Source organism: Petaurus breviceps, unplaced genomic scaffold (genome assembly GCF_028583685.1).
Source record: "Petaurus breviceps papuanus isolate PSGF00001 unplaced genomic scaffold, PetGlider_PUasm1.0 178, whole genome shotgun sequence".
NCBI lineage: Eukaryota > Metazoa > Chordata > Mammalia > Diprotodontia > Petauridae > Petaurus > Petaurus breviceps.
In genome coordinates this window covers 10,593,063-10,610,921 of record NW_027185777.1, presented here as the reverse complement: position 1 = coordinate 10,610,921, position 17,859 = coordinate 10,593,063, and the positions used below count along the sequence as shown (strand labels likewise).

The window sequence follows — 17,859 nt, the reverse complement described above, 5'->3', positions numbered from 1 at the left end:
GTTTGATGAAGAACAGTGAAGGATTGGCTATTCTCAGCAGTACAAGACAGTCCCAAAGGACTAATGATGAAGCACAGTATCTGCCTCCAGAGAAATAACTAATATTGTTTGAATACAGGCTGAAGCTTGCTATTTTTCATTTTCATTTTTTTTATTCAAGTCTTCTTGTGCAAAATGACTAATATGGAAATGGTATACCTAATTGCACATGTATAACCTATATCTGATTTCATACTATCTCAGGAAGAGTGGAGGGGAGGGACAGAATTTGGAACTTAAAACTTTAAATAAAAATGTTAAGAAAAGCAAAAAGAAAGAAATACAACCTCTACATTCCATTATCAGAATATATGTTTTATTTAAGTTTATGCTTTTAATTTGGGGACTTAAAATATTTCCTGAATGTTCGGGTACCAAATTCCCATCCTAATAACCAACAAAGGATGAAATTCCCACAATTTAAACTTGTGTCCTACAACTCAATAATTGTATTTTCCCTTGAGCTGTCTGTTGATAATCCTAGTACAATGCTACTCAATTAACTTTTGTTGATAGATTTAATTACTCACCCCTGTGACTCTGACTTCTGGGAATTACTTGATATGCATTTATTTAAATTGTTTGGAATAGACATGGGAAACTGTATATGTTTCAACCAAGTGTATAAAAGCTGTTGATCTTCAAATATTCCACCACTTGGATATTCAAATGATCAGATGTCATTATTATTTAATTCAATAAGCACTTATTGCACCTACCAAACTCGTAGTTCTGTGCTGTTATCTATTACTAATTATATTTAACAGTTAAAAGCAACAAAAGGTAGCATGTCATATCAGAGAAAGAACTGACCTTGATCTGAGGAAGACCTATATTCAAGGACTACCTGTGATGCACAGCAATTGCATGACTACAGGCAGTCAGGTGGAGCCAAGGATGAAGCCCTGGACCTGTACTCAGGAAGACCTGAGATCAAATCCAGCCTCAGACACTTACTAGCTGGGTGACCCTAGGAAAATCACTGAACTCTGTTTGCCTTAGTTTCATCATCTGTAAAAAGAGCTGGAGAAGGAAATGGCAAACCATTCCAGTATCTCTGCCAAGAAATTCCTAAATGGGTCATGAAGAGTTAGATAGAACTGAAAAATGACTGAACATAGGCAAGTTATGTAAACTCTCAGTGTTGCTAAGTGACTCTATAGGTCAAGAGTTCCTACCCTGGTCTGTGAATATTTTTTATATATTTTGATAACCATATTTCAATATAATAACTCCTTGGCAATCCTATGTACTTTACTGTATGCACTGAAAAACATTATTCCTAAAAAAGTGTCCATAGGCTTCACCAGCCCACCAGAGAGGTCTCCTCAATGAGAGTCATAGGTTCATCAGTCAAAGCAAGGAGTTTCAACACTGGCATTTTCCTAATCTCATAGAAGACCCTGAATTTGTAGTTCTTTGCTATTAATTTTATTTAGGTATGATGAACAATATTCCCATTAATTTATTAGTTTCTGTTAAATAGCAGGGAGAACAGTCTGCTGGTTGGCTTCCCTGTCACAAGTCTCTCCCCACTTCAGTATATCTCCCTCTCTGCTGTCAAAGTGATCGTCTAAAAGCACAATTCTGGTCATGTCATCTATTACACTCACACATACACACACACACACACACACATACACTCATACCAGATTCCAATGGTTCCCTATCACTGCCTGAATCAAATACTAAGTTCTCTGTTTACACTCTTAATAATCTGCTCCCTCTTCCCCTTTCAAGCCTTATTATACCTTGTACCACTCAGTAACATACCCTGAAATCCTGGTCTCCTTTCTCCTCCTCACACTCCATCTCCTGACTAGGTATTGTCTCTGCCTGTTTCCTGTGCATGGAATTCTGTCCTTCCCCAGATCTACCTTCTGGCTTCCCTGGATTCCTTCAAGATCTAGCTAAAATCCCATCTTCTACATGAAGCCTTTCCTGATCCCCCTTAATTCTAATGCCCTCCCTCTTCTGCTTATCTCCAATTTATCCTGTACATAACTTTTTTTGTAAGTATAATTGTTTGCATGTTGTCTTCCCCATTAGACTGTGAGCTTCTTCATATCAGAGACTGTTTTTTGTTTTTGGTGTATTCCCAGCATTTAGAATGATATCTGGCATTTAATATACACTTAATAAATGTTTAGTAATTGTAACAGTTCTACCTAAAGTTTTAAAAAGTAGATTATACTCAATCTCCAAAGAGGGAATTTTTTTAAATTATGCTTTATTTTAACATTCTTTTTTTTTTGCCTTTTTGGAGGGGGAAGGCAGGGTAATTGGGGTTAAGTGACTTGTCCAAGGTCACACAGCTAGTAAGCATAAGTGTCTGAGGCTGAATTTGAACTCAGGTCCTCCTGACTCCAGGGCCAGTGCTGTATTCACTGTACCACCTAGCTTCCCCAAAAGAAAATTTTAATGAATGCTAACCAGCATTTAAGTTTTAAAAGTGATCCTTCCAAGGATAAATGCAGAAACGGGACAAGTGTCGCTCATTTTGAAAGCACCACCAGATTTTTGGTACAACAAAGCAACAGCATGGCTCTGATTAATTTTACTCAGCTAACAGCACAACGCATGGCTTCAGGGAAGAACAGATTTTCATGTTCATCTTCGATAGAAAAAAAAGCCTAAACCAAGCATAACACATTCAATTTTTTTAAAAATTAGAGCCCAGATTCCAGTGCTCTAGAAACCTGCCTTTGCATTAATGATGGGATAGAAGAATTAGTCATCCTGACTTCCCACATTTGAAGGAATAAATAACCTATATTTTAAAGTATTGGCTAGTAATATTGCACTGCTTGTTTTTATATTCAGACTGAAACTCACATTCAGAAAAATAGTTTGTGGTGTACCCACCCCCAGCTGTCAAAGGTTTAAGTTTACTAAATAAAAACTTCCTTTTCAAGCAGTGCCAAAACAAAATGCCTTCTGCCCAGCCAACCGCAATGTTCCTTATGAAGCTCATAACTAAAACATCACAGAGCCTCAAGAGCTGGAAGAGTCCTCACAGACCATCTGGTCAGACCTGTGAGTGAACAAGACAGCTCTCCCTACAAAGAACATACCCAGCAGGTGGCCATCCAGCCTCTTCTTGGAACTCGTCACTGAGAAACAGTCTACTACCTTCTGAAGTGGTCTGTTCCACTTTGGGGACAGCTCTAGTGGCTAGGAATTATTTCTTTACAAATCAGTTCAGATTTATCATTTTACAACTTCCATCTATTGCTTCTAATTCTGTCCTCTGGGGCCAAACAAAACAAGTTTCTTTAACTTAAAAGTCCTTCAAATACTTGGAGAAAGCTGCCTCTGCTAGTCCCCAGTCTTTTCTTTGGGCTAAAGATCCTATATTTGGTTTCACTATTTAAAAACATCTTATATGACTTGTTCAAGAAACATCCATCAACTTCTGTCAATAAGAATGCACAATCTGGGGAAAACAAGACAAGGACTTATAAAAAGATATCAAGATTTTCAGAAAAAGTAGCAATACACAAAGGTAAACAGTTTTTTATTCCTCTTCTATACATGGACCTAAGAAAGACTTAGACAAAATACGATCAAGTCCATCTTAAAAAAAAATGGAAAGAACAGAAGGAAAAGCTAAAAAGAAGACCAGACAAGCAAGGCAGCTTTAAAAATTGATCATAACATATGATTATAAAGAAGAACAAGCCATACATGTGTCTGAAAATTGCATGTACAGTCTTTGGTTTTTCTCTTTTACTTGTATTGCTGTCATCCTTTGTTCTTGAAGAAGACCAAAATGACATCACTAGGTTGGAGTCAAAGTACAGTTTGTCCTACTATGGCAAATCAGAGCAATATGTGCTCAGTCCATGTGTACATATGGAGTGGAGATGTCTTTAACTTTGTGCATTTAATGTTTCTTTTGAGCTACTGCATTTATGCTTCACTCCTAGAGCCCAGAGCCTTCTTTGATATAGGCATACCATGCCAGGCAGTCCTTTGCCAGTATCTCCCACATTGCACAATTGATTGCAAAGTTCTTCAGAGAGACCTTGAGAGTGTCCTTCTTTCTCTTCCTCTAGCCTCAGTGTGAATGCTTGCCTTGTATGTATTCTCCATAAAATAATCTGTTAGGCAAACATACATTTAGCATTCAGAAAACATAGCCAGCCAATTATAGTTGCACACTATGCAGTAGAGTTTTAATGCTTAGCAGTTTGCTCAAGAAAGGACAAGTGTCCAGTACCTTATCTTGCCAGGTGATCTTCAGAAACTTCCTAAGACAATTCAAACGGAAGTGATTCGGTTTCCTTAGATGGTGCTGGTAGACTCTCCAGGTTTCACAGGCATACAACAATGAGGCCAGCACTACAGCTAGGTAGGCCTTCAGTTTGGTAGGCAGTCTAAGGCTTCTTCTCTCTCACACCTTCCTTCTGAGCCTCCCAAACACTGAGCTAGCTCTGGAAATGCATGTGTCAGCCTCATCTTCTGCGTGTACATCCCTGGAAATTATACTGCCAAGGTAAGTGAACTTAACCACCGTATTTAAAAGTTCTCCATTTCTTATAACTTATAGTTTCATGTATGGATGGTATTGCACTGGCTGGTAGAGAATCTGTGTTTTCTTGGTGTTAGTTGTTAGGCCAAAATTAACACTGGCAACAAAGAATCAATACATACTTTGCTATATCTCAACTTCAGAAAATGCATTGAGTGCACAGTCATCTGAGAATAAAAAACCATGTATCAACTTGCCCTGTCCTTGAGTCTTGGCTTGTTACCTTTTGAAGTTAAATAATCTGCTATCAGTTCAGTAGCTGAACATGATGCCATTTTCATCCTCATTGAAGGCATATGACAACATTGATGAAAACTTCATGCTAAAAAACAGGGGAACAAGCACAAAGAAGGCCTCACTCCACTGGTGACTGGGAAAGTGCAAGACCATCATCTGTTATCCAGAACTCTGGGGAATTTTTTACAACTTTCTCTGATAAAGGCCTCATTTCTCAAATATCTAAAGAACAGAGTCAAATTAATAAGAATATGAGTCATTCCCCAATTGATAAATGGCAAAAGGGTATGAACAAATGTTTTTTAGATGAAGTCTATGTTATATGAAGAAATGCTCTAAATCACTATCAATTAAACAAATACAAATTTAAAAGATTCTGAGGTATAACCTTACATATATCAGACTAATTAATATGACAGGAAAGGAACATGAAAAATTTTGGAGGGGATGTAGGAAAATTAAGACATCAATGTACAATTGGTGGACTTGTGGACTAATCTAACCATTCTGGAAAGCAATTTGGAACTAAAACCCAAAGTCTATAAAACCAGGCAACTATTGACCCAGCAATGCCACTACTAGATCTATATCCCAAAAAGATATCAGAAAAAAGGTGAAAAGAATCCATATGTACAAAATAACAGCTTTTTTTGTGGTGACAAAGAACTGGAAATGAGGGAATGCCCAATCAGCTGGGGAATGACTCAACAAATTGCTGTATAAGATTGTGATGGAATACTATTGTCCTATGAGAAATAACAAGCAGGATGCTCTCAGAAAAATCTGGAAAGATTTACATGAACTGATGAAGAGTGAAGTGAGCATAACCAGGAGAACATTGTACACAGTGACAGCAATATTGTACAATGATCAAGAGTGAATAAGTTAGCTATTCTCAGCAATACATCCAAGATAATTGTAAAGGACTTATGAGGAAAAATGCTATACAACTCCAGAGAAAGAATTGATGGAGTCTGAATGCAGATTTAAGCATATTATATTTTACTTTATTTTTATGAGATTTTTGTCTGTGTTTTCTTATACAACATAACTAATATGGAAAAATGTGCTTTGCATGACTGCCCATGTATAACCGATAACAAATTCCTTGCTATCTCAGGGTAGAATGAGAAGAGGGAAAGAAGGAATTTGTAATTTTTTTTAAATTAATGTTAAAAATTGTTTCACACAAATTAGAAAAAATAAAAATTTTAAAACAAAAATAAGAGATGACATAGATTGTCCTGAAAACATTAAAAGACTATATAATTTTAAGAATAAAATCTCATGATCAATTTATTATTTACCTAAAAAGAAAATCAATCCCTGGATAAAATAGATTCATGATTTAAAGTATAATCCTTTCCCTTGGACAAGAATAATTACTTAATAAAAATGGTGAGAATGTTTTGCATAGCATTATGGCAAAATTATAGCAATAATTTAGAACTATACTTAATACCATACAAAATGAAAAGAAAAAATTACAAAAGAAATAATATATTATTTAATTTATGGAGAGGAAGAAAACATTACATCTATCAAACAAATAGAAGAAATTATTGAAGAAAATGGACAAATTATGAAATATAAAAAATTGTTTTGTAATGAAAATTATTTACAAAATAAAAGGAAAGTAAACAGATTAGGAAAATATCTACATCAAATATATCTGATGAAATCTGGCATCAAACTATATGGAACCTGTTTTTTTTTTAATTCTGAGGAATTCCCACTTTTTAACAGAAAAATGCTCGTGACATAATCAGACAATATTACAATGAGGAAATACAAGTGTTTTTATACACCTATATTTACAAAGACAAATAACTACTTTAAAAATGTAGCTGTGGGGGTGGCTAGGTAGCATAGTGAATAGAGAACTGGCTCTGGAGGCAGGAGGACCTAAGTTCAAATCTGGCCTCAGACACTTAACACTTACTAGCCGTGTGACCTTGGGCAAGTCACTTAACCCCAATTGCCCCGCCTTCCCTCTTCCAAAAAGCAAAAAAAAATGTAGCTGTGACATATTGGAAGAAGAAATGAAACTAAAATTAGAATATCTGGCTCTGCTATTTCCTGGTCTTACTGTATTTATAAGTCACTTCAGTAAGTCACTAAATCATTTTCTATAGACTTCAGTGCCTTCATTTGGAAAATGAGAGTCATGGAAGCTGATTGTCTATTCTACACAGTTCTAAAACTGAAGAATACTCTATCAGATAAACACTAATTAAAATCTGTCAAATTGGGGAAAAAACTGAAAAGGTTAAAAATCAATGTTCATAGTTCTTCAAGGAAAATATACCCTATTCCATTGTTGATGGAACAAAATTCGTGCTAACTTATTGAAAAACAATCTAGCAATATGAAATAAGTGATAAAAAGCTGATCATATCCTTTGAAATCCCTCTCATAGTATATATTTTAGGGCTATGATTATAAGGAAACAAAGATTATCATCTCCAGAAAGAATCCATAACTGCTTTGTTTGCAATACCAACCAAAAAAAGAATAAAAGTGAATGTTTGCATACTCTTATTCATATCCTGGTCTCTTTTCTACCATCTTCTCCTCAATAGCTGCTTAACCAACCAGTATCAATCAAGATTCTGTCTTTTGAAAACCTTGTTCATTTTCTGTCTGTACTTTTACAATGAATTTTTGTCTTCATATCAATATAAGCCGATTTTTATTGCATTCTGAGCAAGAGTTTGCTCAGAAAAATAATGGCAAAGACTTTAAAGGTACACAAACTTAAAAGACTAGAAGGGAATGCAAAGTCAATAAATAGCTAATATTATTTTTTAATTTCATACCTCTTTCAATAAAAAATAGATTTTTATCATTTTATTGGGCATGAAATTCTGCTTTACTTCCCTATTTATATTTATGAGAGTATTAATGTATAATGGAAAAACATTCAAAAACTACCAACAGTCCCAAAACCTGTCTTGTCAGTCAGACTTTCTAGCTTGTGGAACACTCTCATACTATACTGTGGCTGCCCATATGTAATGGTAATGGGGATTTGAAGATATTCCCTGCCTCCTTGTACTGGCAATCAAACAGGTACTTAGCACCTTGTTTCAAGTTCACATTGTATCAAGTATTAAGATCTAGAACTTGTGAATCCCACAGTGGGAGGAAGTTGCTGATATAACATGAAGGGGTGGAACAGGAAGGAGCTAATACCATATATAAGGAAATATATATAAGGAAAAGCCCAAGCTAGAGAGCCAGAATTGCTGAGAGAAAAAGAACTGCTAGGGTTGTGAGAAATTTTTAGAACTGCTACAAATTGAGAACAGAATGGAGAACAGAACTTGTGGTGACAGAATGGAGAACTGAGAACTGAGAAGAGACTTGAGAAGAACTGAAAAATGAAAAGAGAGGAGAAATGGGAGGAAGCATGACTATGGTGCTAGTACTTTGTCCATCTGTTTTGATGTTACTTTGTCAGATTCCTCTGTTGATAGAGGATGTTGCTGTTGTTTTAGAAGCCCTGGGACCTTACTGCTGGTTCAGAAGACCTGAAAGAGGATTTTCTTGTTGTATGTTTACAGAAATCCTGGAGGAGGTTACTGATATTTTCAGAGGTCCTGGGACTATACTGATGATTTGTGTTGATTCCTCAGACATTGTTGGTGGGACTATGTTGATTTCCCAGGCAGAAAGTGAGTTGATGAGGACACTGGCAAAGTGAATGAATGTTATTGTGGCTTTATTAAGCTTTGTCTTCCCAGGAACAGAAACTGTGAATTACTTGAGGTGGACCAGACACTGTGAACTCCAAGGAACAGCACAAGGAGCTAGACAAGGAACTGAGAGCTGCCTTTTAACTCAGGTGACCATTGAATAGATTCAGGTAGGATCTCAGACCATGGAAGAGGAACCATGGAATTTGAGAGCCTGCCTCAAGTCAAGTCAAAAAGATCTCTCCTTGGGTATTTAATGCAAACTGAGAAGATCATAATTTACTATGGCTTGGGGTAGAGTACTTTGATCTTTGCATTTAGATGATTGAGTTAAGGACTTCTCCAATTAAGAAGAAAGAACACTTTTGATTGAAGAGATTAAGACAATGTAACCTAGGTGTACAGAACTTTGAACTTTGTACTTTGCATCCAATGAGGAGACAAACCTCCTTAAGGATGATTGAATTAAAAACTTGCTAAATGATTGAATTACTAAATGATTAAGTTACTAAATGAATGTACTTTGTTTAAAGTTAGGTGACCACTTTGGTGAAAACTATGTGGTGATAACTTGTTATGCTATAACATTGTGAACACTGTACTTTGATTTCTGTGAATGTTTTGTCTTAGTTTGCTACTGAATAGAGAATTCACTATACTGTGTAATTGGAACCTTGAAGCTGTTCACAGTAGCAGTACTCTGGAAAGCTTCTCATGCTTGGCTTTACACCATAACATGACTGACATTCTCTTTAAAGTAAATTCTATTATTTAGATGTAACATGTTCTCTGCATTCTTCCAGGGCAATCCAATAAATATAAAATTTTCTTCAAGTTCAAATTTCAGAAATTTGGATTTCATTTAACCCAGATAAATTCACTAGTGCCTTCCAAAAATAATTATCATTTGGAAAATATCAAAATTGACTGAGTGCTCACTATCTTCCTATGCGCTTCAATAAAGAGACTAATCAAAGAAAAGATGGGTTCTGTGACCTCAAAAGTCATTATCTTATACATTTATTGACAGAGATACAAAGAAAACAGAATGCCAACTCCAGACTTAACAACAAAGGAGAGATACAAACATGGTGTTGTGATTAAAAAAAAAAAAAAGACTGGTGATACCTAGCATGGAAGCAATGAGGTTTGCATATTTTGCTATTTAGAAAGGCTTAGGGGCAGCTAGGTGGCGCAGTGAGTAAAGTGCCACCCCAGAGCCAGGAGGACCTAAGTTGGGTTGAGGCCTCAGACACTTAACACCCACACAAAAAAACTAGCCATGTAACCTTGGGCAAATTACTTAACCCCAATTGCCCTCCAAAAGGCAAAAAAAAAAAAAAAATAGAAAGGCTTAGCAGATAAGAAGGAAATTATATAAAGGAGAGAGAGGAAGGTGATTTAGAGTAGACTCTAACAACCAAGAAAGGATAAAAATTGAGCGATAAAGGGGGAAGAAGGGAGAGACACTGTGACAATCCGAGGTGACCAAAGAATCATACCTAAAGATAAGATCGTTCACATATTCAATTGCATGCTTCATATGTGAAGCCTCCCTTTGTGTTAATGGAAACATTTTACTATATGCTGACAAAGTCTAGGATAATTAATCACAGGGGTTCCCTTTTGTTTTTCACCCATCCTGAACTATCCATTCCATTATAGCGAACACTTGCTCAGAATGCAATAAAAATCAGTTTATAATTATATGAAGATAAAAAATTCATTTTAAAAGTACACAGAGAAAATGAACAAGATTTTAAATAGCCAGAAACTTGTCTGATACTGGTTGACCAGGCGGCAATTTTTGAAGAGTAGGGTGGGAGGGAGGCCATGGTAGGAAGAGGAGAATGCAAACCTTCACCAGGTCCTAGTAGCTTTGCAGCAGTCATGCAGGCATACAGTTCTATTCATCCAAAGAACTCTTTGAACAAATTAGTCAGTCAAACAAGGCTTTAACCACCAGTAATAATACTCATTTTGGGATATTGGCTCTCTACTTTCACTCGGTTCATCACTGACATGCATTTGTAACCAGAGAATCCTCTCCTCTTTGCAGAGCTCAAAGGTTCCCTGGGTTTCACCCTATCCCTTAGGCATCTTGCCTGCCATGACCTTCCAGCCCCTTCTTCCAGTTAGCAAGAATTACACCTCTCATCCACTTCCTTGTTGATAAGGGGATACATGTGTAAAACATGTTCAAAATTGAAAGAAAAGGGGGTTTCTTCATTTATTTTTACTTTTTTTAAGTGACTAAAAGCATTATTAATTTAACTATTCAGTCTCATTAAATCCATTCATTTAACAATGAAATGTCTAATCCTTCCCCTGTACTTTAGTAAAAAAAAAAAAAAAAACTCCATCTGCTGATACTTAAAAGCTCACACTTCCTTCATATAGTTAATAATGTCAATCAGATGATATTTCCACTTTAAGTTTTGATCTTCCTGGCTCATGAAGTAAGTCTTTGGTTTCAAACTTCACAGTAAAGAAAAAAGCTGCCTTTGAAAGGACTACGTATCTGAGGCATAAATCCAGAATTCCCAAAAGCAGCATTCAATCATCTTTATAGAACATGTAAACAACCAGGAAAACCTCCTTCTTCGATTTTACCCAAATGACATTATAATAACTGATTATGAAGTGAAAAGTTGAATCAACAAACTGATTGCTATATCTACACAAAGTTAAATTGACTGATTGTTGCATAAAATTGATTTTACCCCCACCTCTGAAGTTAACATATTGATTTTCCTTAAAATGGAGTCTTTAGAGAGGAAAATGGATGTGGGAGTTCACAATTAAGTAGTTTTTCATTAATCCATCTATGTATAATGCAGACCCAAAAGAAGATCTTAAACCCACAAGTATCTACTATGGCTAACCAAATAGCCTAAAATTATTTGATATATCATATAAATAATAGAATAGCCAATTATGCTATATCTTTCAAAGGAATAATGTATGTGTTTCTCTAGGAAAGCACAAGTATGCATTTGTAGATGCATCCATTTTCTTTTCCCCATGAAATTTCATTTCCCATGAAATCTACCATGATGCAATTGCCTCCCACAATCCACACTATTCCTATGCAACACCATTACATGCAAGTCTGAAACATGATTCCCAGCCCCTTTAGGGAGACTGGGCTGAGATACTTCACTAACTGTAATGATCAAATTAACTAAAAAAAAGTTCAAGTTCTTTTACTTCATTTTGCATACTCCAATAATTGAATTACTGATAAAATGATTACAGCAAAGTAAATAAGCCATACCAAAATGTAAGCAGCAAATGAAAACCTCTCTAAAATTATAGCAATGGTAACATTATGGTGACTTTACTACATTCAATGACAATAAGGTAGAAAAGAACATGATCTTACTGAGGTCAGGCTGACATCCTTTGCTGAATGATATATCATCAATTGCTATGGTTTCTTCTTCTCCATCAGTCAAAAACCTTTGGCCTTGAATAACAACCTGTTGTATAGCAAAATGAGAAGGCAAAGAAGCATTAGTGTCTCCACTATCTTGCATAAAATGAATTATAAACAAGAAAGTGTCACATGAATGAAGGGAATAAAAATATATTTAGAAATAGATGCCAGCAGATATCATATAAATTCCCTTGGAAGTGGTCACATAGGTGGTGCAATGGAGAGAGCATGGGTGCTGGAATCTGGAGAACCTGAGTTCAAATTTGACCTCAGAAACTCACTAACAGTGAGACCCTGGGAAAGTAACTTAATTCTGATTGCCTCCAAAAAATAAAAATTTTAAAAATCTCTACTGAAAGAAGAGAAATACAAAATCCCATAAGTATTTACTTAGGATCTATGGAAGGAAATGGTAAACCACTCTAGTGTCTTTCCCAAGGAAACTCTAAATGGTGTCACAAAGAGTCAGACATAACTGAAATGACTGAACAACAACAATAAAATGCTTATACCTACACTAATATCCATTTTGGAGCTGCATCTCTGTCTTTAAGAGACAGCCAAACTGGATATAAGCATGGCAGAAGAGACTCATCTGGCCATCTTCATTATCAGATCTCCTCTTAGATGCCTCACTTTAGTCAAGCTAATCTAATACAACTCACTTTCTAACTAGAGTCTGTAGTTTAGCTAGCCTTCTAAGCTTTGTAACTAGAAAGACAGTGCCAGGCTTAATAGGGGCACGAAAGTTTAAAAGAAGAGGGTGACTTTAGGAGGGAATATATTTAGATATATTGAGTTTAAGGAGTTTATGACAGATAGAAAGAGTGCTGTCCAGCAGATGCTTGGTGATGCTAGGCTGAACTTTAGGAAAGAATATAGAATTAGGAGTTGTTTTTGTTTTTAATACAGACAATCACTCAACCCATGAGAACTGCTAACATCACCAACAGAGGGAGTATGGAAGAAATAGTAAAAAAGAGATCCAAATAGATCCTTAAGAGACTCCTAGATTTAGGGGATGGAAGAAGAATCAAAACCAGTAAAGGAGTAAGTATAAGAACTCTGAAAGAATAGCATCACTATAACAAAGAGGAGAGAAAATATCCAGAAGGAGGCAGGGTTAATAGTATGCCAACACCCATCCTGATGGAAAATGAAAGTTTGCAGATGTCTCTACTCTAATTTCCCTAATCTCTCTACTCAACTCCCAAGTAGCATCACCGAAGGACATCTATACTTACATTTACTATGAGCTCCTCAAACTCACCATGTCCAAAACTGAACTCATCATATTCGCCCCTGAACTCATTCTTCTTCAAAACTTCCTTGAATGGTCCTCCCTAGCTCGTGACTATTCACCTGGCTTTTGATCCATCCTGGAGTTCATTTTAATTGCTGGTCACAATATCCCTGAATATGCCTTGTGCTACTCCTCCAACCTCTGAAACATTTGTAGCCTTGTCTTAGATCTCTTGTTTATTTGCAGACAATGCTGATGTGGTTGAAGTAACAGTGTAGTGTTAGATATTTTTTACCATTAGACATTAATAGATAGATAGGTAGATAGATATAGATATGTAAAATCATTCTATATACAACACATGTGTCAACTTTCTGAATGTAGATAGTGTCGTATTTCATAGGTCCTTAGTAGTTAATCTGGGTATTTGCAATAGTCAAAAATAACTATTTAATTGTTAAAGTGGTTAAAAAAAAAGAGTAGCCATGCTATATTTGATTTGTTGCACATGCAAGGATCTGGCACAAGTCAGTACCATAAGAAATAACCCTGGCATCATTAAACAAAGTGAATCAGAATGGAATCATTCAACCAACTACCTGAATTAGCTGAATATAGTCCTTTGATAATATTTGGGCATTTGCTACACTGACCAATGCAAATTGATGTGTTATTCATGCTACAGAGTCAATTGTAGTATGGTTAAGAGATGGCTGAATTCACGGTCCACCCCATATAATCATGATGACTTGGCAAAATAGTCAGTACAGTTCACCCTACTGATCTTAACAATCACTGAGCCAAAGCAAAACTAGCTATATATTAAAAGAGATCTGCAGTTTCAAGCATAATTTGCTTTTTCTGTTCTGCTATATATATGGAAATTTACAATTTGGTATTTCCTCAGTTTAGAATAAAAAAATTAAAACCCACCAACGGTCCACAGTGCCCAGTTTTGCAATGCAGCAATCCACTGGTTTATGCTTAGTCATCCAGAGTAAGCCATTTCAAACTAAACCAGCTGTTCTCTGGCATGCTTTTCAAAACACAATAGACTGAGAACTAAACAATAAATTACCCAGAAACTTAGAAGTATATCCTTTACAAGAAAATCCCTGTTCTGTTGAAAATGGACACAACAATTATATGACTAATAAAAAAGAAACAACCATGTTGGAGATGAACTTAAAAATATTATTGTGGCAGAACTGTTTTTATAACAATTTTAACAAATAAAATTCAATTTGCTGCATCAATAGTGCTATAGGAGAAGAATTCAAAAGCCCCTCTCTCCAGATTAAAATTGTTTATGCTCCTTGAAGGATTTTCTAAGCAGTTGTGCTCTAGTTCTTACTGAACGGAGAGGAAAGTTCTCTTCCTCAGAGAATTCAAGCATCCTGTGGGATTTTAGGACCATCTGTAATGATGACTTTAAAATCAGAAGCATATTTATAGGAATAAGGAGTAGGAGTTAGAGACAGTGGAGTTGAGAGGGATGAATGGAAGGTTAAATTTTTAAAATTTCTTTAATGGTATAAATCTCTTCATATTTAATATTTCTAAAAGAAAATCCCACATTTACATTCCAAAATTGGTTCTCTATTCTGATTTCCCTTTTTCTATGAAATTTATCATAATTCTCTCAGTCACCTAGGCACAAAACATCAGATGCCTCTATCTGCTTCACTCCTATGTCCACTTAGTCATTCATTTCTCTTCATTCTTTCTGTCTTTCAAATCCTTCCTTCCTTATTCCCTTCCTTTCCACCTGTCACTAATGGTAGTAGATATAGCTCACACTGGAATGCCATGGAAGTTGACTAGTTGCACATCTTAAACTATGGATCTAGACCCCATATGGACTTGAGAAAAATATGACAACAGTAAAGGTTTCTGTACATGCAACAACCAAAAATTAATTCAAAATCCAATGAATAATGACTCCAAGGTCTTTCTGGCAGCACTTGCCCATGTTGCATCAGGCAACTTCACCGTATCATTGGTTCTGAACAAAAAGTACATGCACTTTGCACTGCACATGCCCTCAGGCCATGTAACACCAAAGACTGCTGCTGAAACACCAAAAAGGGTCCGTGAGTGGAAAAAGTTTAAGAAGCCTGGACTAGATGGTTTTCGTGCAAAGTCATTTTGCACTCCACTACTAGATTAATATCCCCAAAACACTTCTCTTACCATGTCACTCCCTTAACCCCAAATCCTCAATAACTCTAGTGTCTGCAGGAAAATACCCAAAGGACTTAGTTTAATATTTAAGAAACCTTTTGATTGTCTTATCTCCCCAGTTAAGTCATAAACTGATGGAGGTAAAGGACAGTGTCTTTTACCTTTGTGTATACCTAACAGCATCTAACACAGTGTTACTGAAGTTTTATCAAAGGTACTAAATATTTTTTTTAATTCAACTGAAAGATAAATTAAGTTAGTAAAGGAAGAGAATCACTGCTTGTTAGAAATGAAGGGATTTGCAGAATATTTTTAGTACATTTAGTAACACTGGAAAAAACTGAGGCCCAGAGAAACTAAAAATTTCTTGCCCAAGATCCATCTAGCAAAATTATCTTGATTAGTATTACTCATAGATTAATTTCTCTTATCAGAAAATTGGTTGCCAGAAGATGATGTTAGGGATGTCAGTTCTTTTAAGCAAAATGGGGTAAGGCAAGTATAATGTGGAAATGACATATATACAGAAGGCCTCAGGTAACATCAAAAATGCTCTGTGCAAGGGTCAGACCAATATGACATAAATAATATTTGTTTTCCCATCTTCATGACAAATAAAAAAGTACCCAAGCTAACAGGTAGTACCTGGAAGTTTTTATTCTGATGCTGTAATTTTTGACTTGTGCTTTTATCTAATATCCCTATTGATCAATCATGTTCTTCACAAATAAAAGTAATACAAAGAAACTTCTTACATTAAGAAGCATTTTTATGAAATGTCAGATAGATAATAGCAAGTCAATACATTATTTCAATACCTCCTTGAAATTCATCAATTCTGCTTACTTTGCTTAACAGTCAAAATATTTCACCTATGAAATCATATTCAGCAATTTATCTAGTAAAGAATATTAATTTTCCTCACTAAAGCAACACATTCACTAAAAATAATCTATAGCCCTGCCTCCAGATGGGATACACTTTGACTTTGGAGTCAGATTTCTGCTTTGTGATTCATATAATTTATTTTTAGCCTTTTTGGTTTTACTTCATGACAATAGGAAAATTGAGTGTTCATGGGTGAAACTTAACATGTATCTGTTAACATATACATGTATATTTACAGAGACAGAGAAACAGAAAGGGAAGATGGAGGGGTGAGGGAGGGGTTGCCATCATCTGTTAATACCCAAACACTATCAACCGACTCAGTGAAGAAGAGATTTAAAGGAGTGTGTCTTATTTTCGTCAATGTCTGTAAACAGATAAGTACATTCCCTACCTAGGCTGTTCCCTCAATACCTAGCACATGGTATGTGATTAATGCATATTCTTGAGTTAATATAATGGAAAAGGCATTTCTTTAAATTATAATAAGCAATTATTTTCTCAATAAAAATTTTCTCAAATATAAGCCTCTAAAAGAAGGGTTCCTAACCTTTTTATGTCATAGACCCCTTCTCAGAATTATACTTTTGCACACATTAAAAATAAATAGGATTCCAAAAGAAATCAATCATATTGAAATAGTCATCAAAATACTTTTAAAATCAAGTTTACAGACACCATCAGGCCTCCAGTTAAGAATATCCACTCTAAAGGAAAAGGGGCCACTCTTTATTATTTGAGCATCATTCCCAAAACAAGTCTAAGTACTAGATGTCTGTCCATCCTTGAAACCATACTTGGTTTCTTTCAAAAAGGTTTAGTTGCTCTTTCAACATGAAGTCTTTTTTGATCCTCTTGCTCCCCTGCCACCACCCCCTAGTCCCTCTCCATAAATTGATCTTGTCCTCCTTCTGTCTAGAATTTTATATACCTAGGTAGAACTACGTACTTCTCTCCCATTAATATGTAAGCCCCATCGAGGGCATGAGCTATTTCATTTTAATTTTTTTTTGGCATCCCCAATGCCTAGTACTTTTGCCTAGCATATAGTAAGCACTTTTAATAAATGCTTAATTGATTTTAAAAAGGGAGAAGAAGATTCTTGAAGTTGTGGTCCCACTTTGGCACCTTCTTGTCATTATCCAACCACTAGCCAGTACCATCCTTGGATACCCCAAAGGGAAGGCCAGGTACCTTCCACTTCCCAACATCAACCTGTCAAAGCCTACTTGAACAACTGGTCCAGAACTACTAGATGAGATGTCAGAAAGCCACAGACCACTACCTTCCCCAAACACAACTCTGTTGCCCCATTTATCCAGTTCCCACTAGGTACTGGAGGCCCATCTGCCTGGCCATTGTTTCCCAAGGTCCTTGCCATCTGCCCTACTGCTTTCCTTTACCTGAGTATCGCTTGGCCTTTCCATCTACCATGAACTGACCCCTCCTTTATATATTGTTCCCCCAATTATAGTGTGAGCTCCTTGAGAGCAGTGGCTGTATCCATTTTCTATGTGTATTTGTAGTGCTTAACGTATAGTAAGCACTGAATAAAATGCATTTCCATTACATTTCATATGAAACCATAGAGACGAAG

General features: G+C 35.9%; 1 protein-coding gene across 1 annotated transcript in view; it reads right to left on the bottom strand.

Annotated features, from left to right (window-relative positions):
• MALRD1 (MAM and LDL receptor class A domain containing 1) overlaps positions 1-17,859 on the bottom strand; it is a 930,206-nt gene that overhangs the window by 857,926 nt on the left and 54,421 nt on the right. The window contains exon 6 of the mRNA XM_069086118.1: positions 11,894-11,990. Coding sequence (XP_068942219.1) covers positions 11,894-11,990 — 97 coding nt within the window. The remainder of the gene's footprint in view (positions 1-11,893; positions 11,991-17,859) is intronic.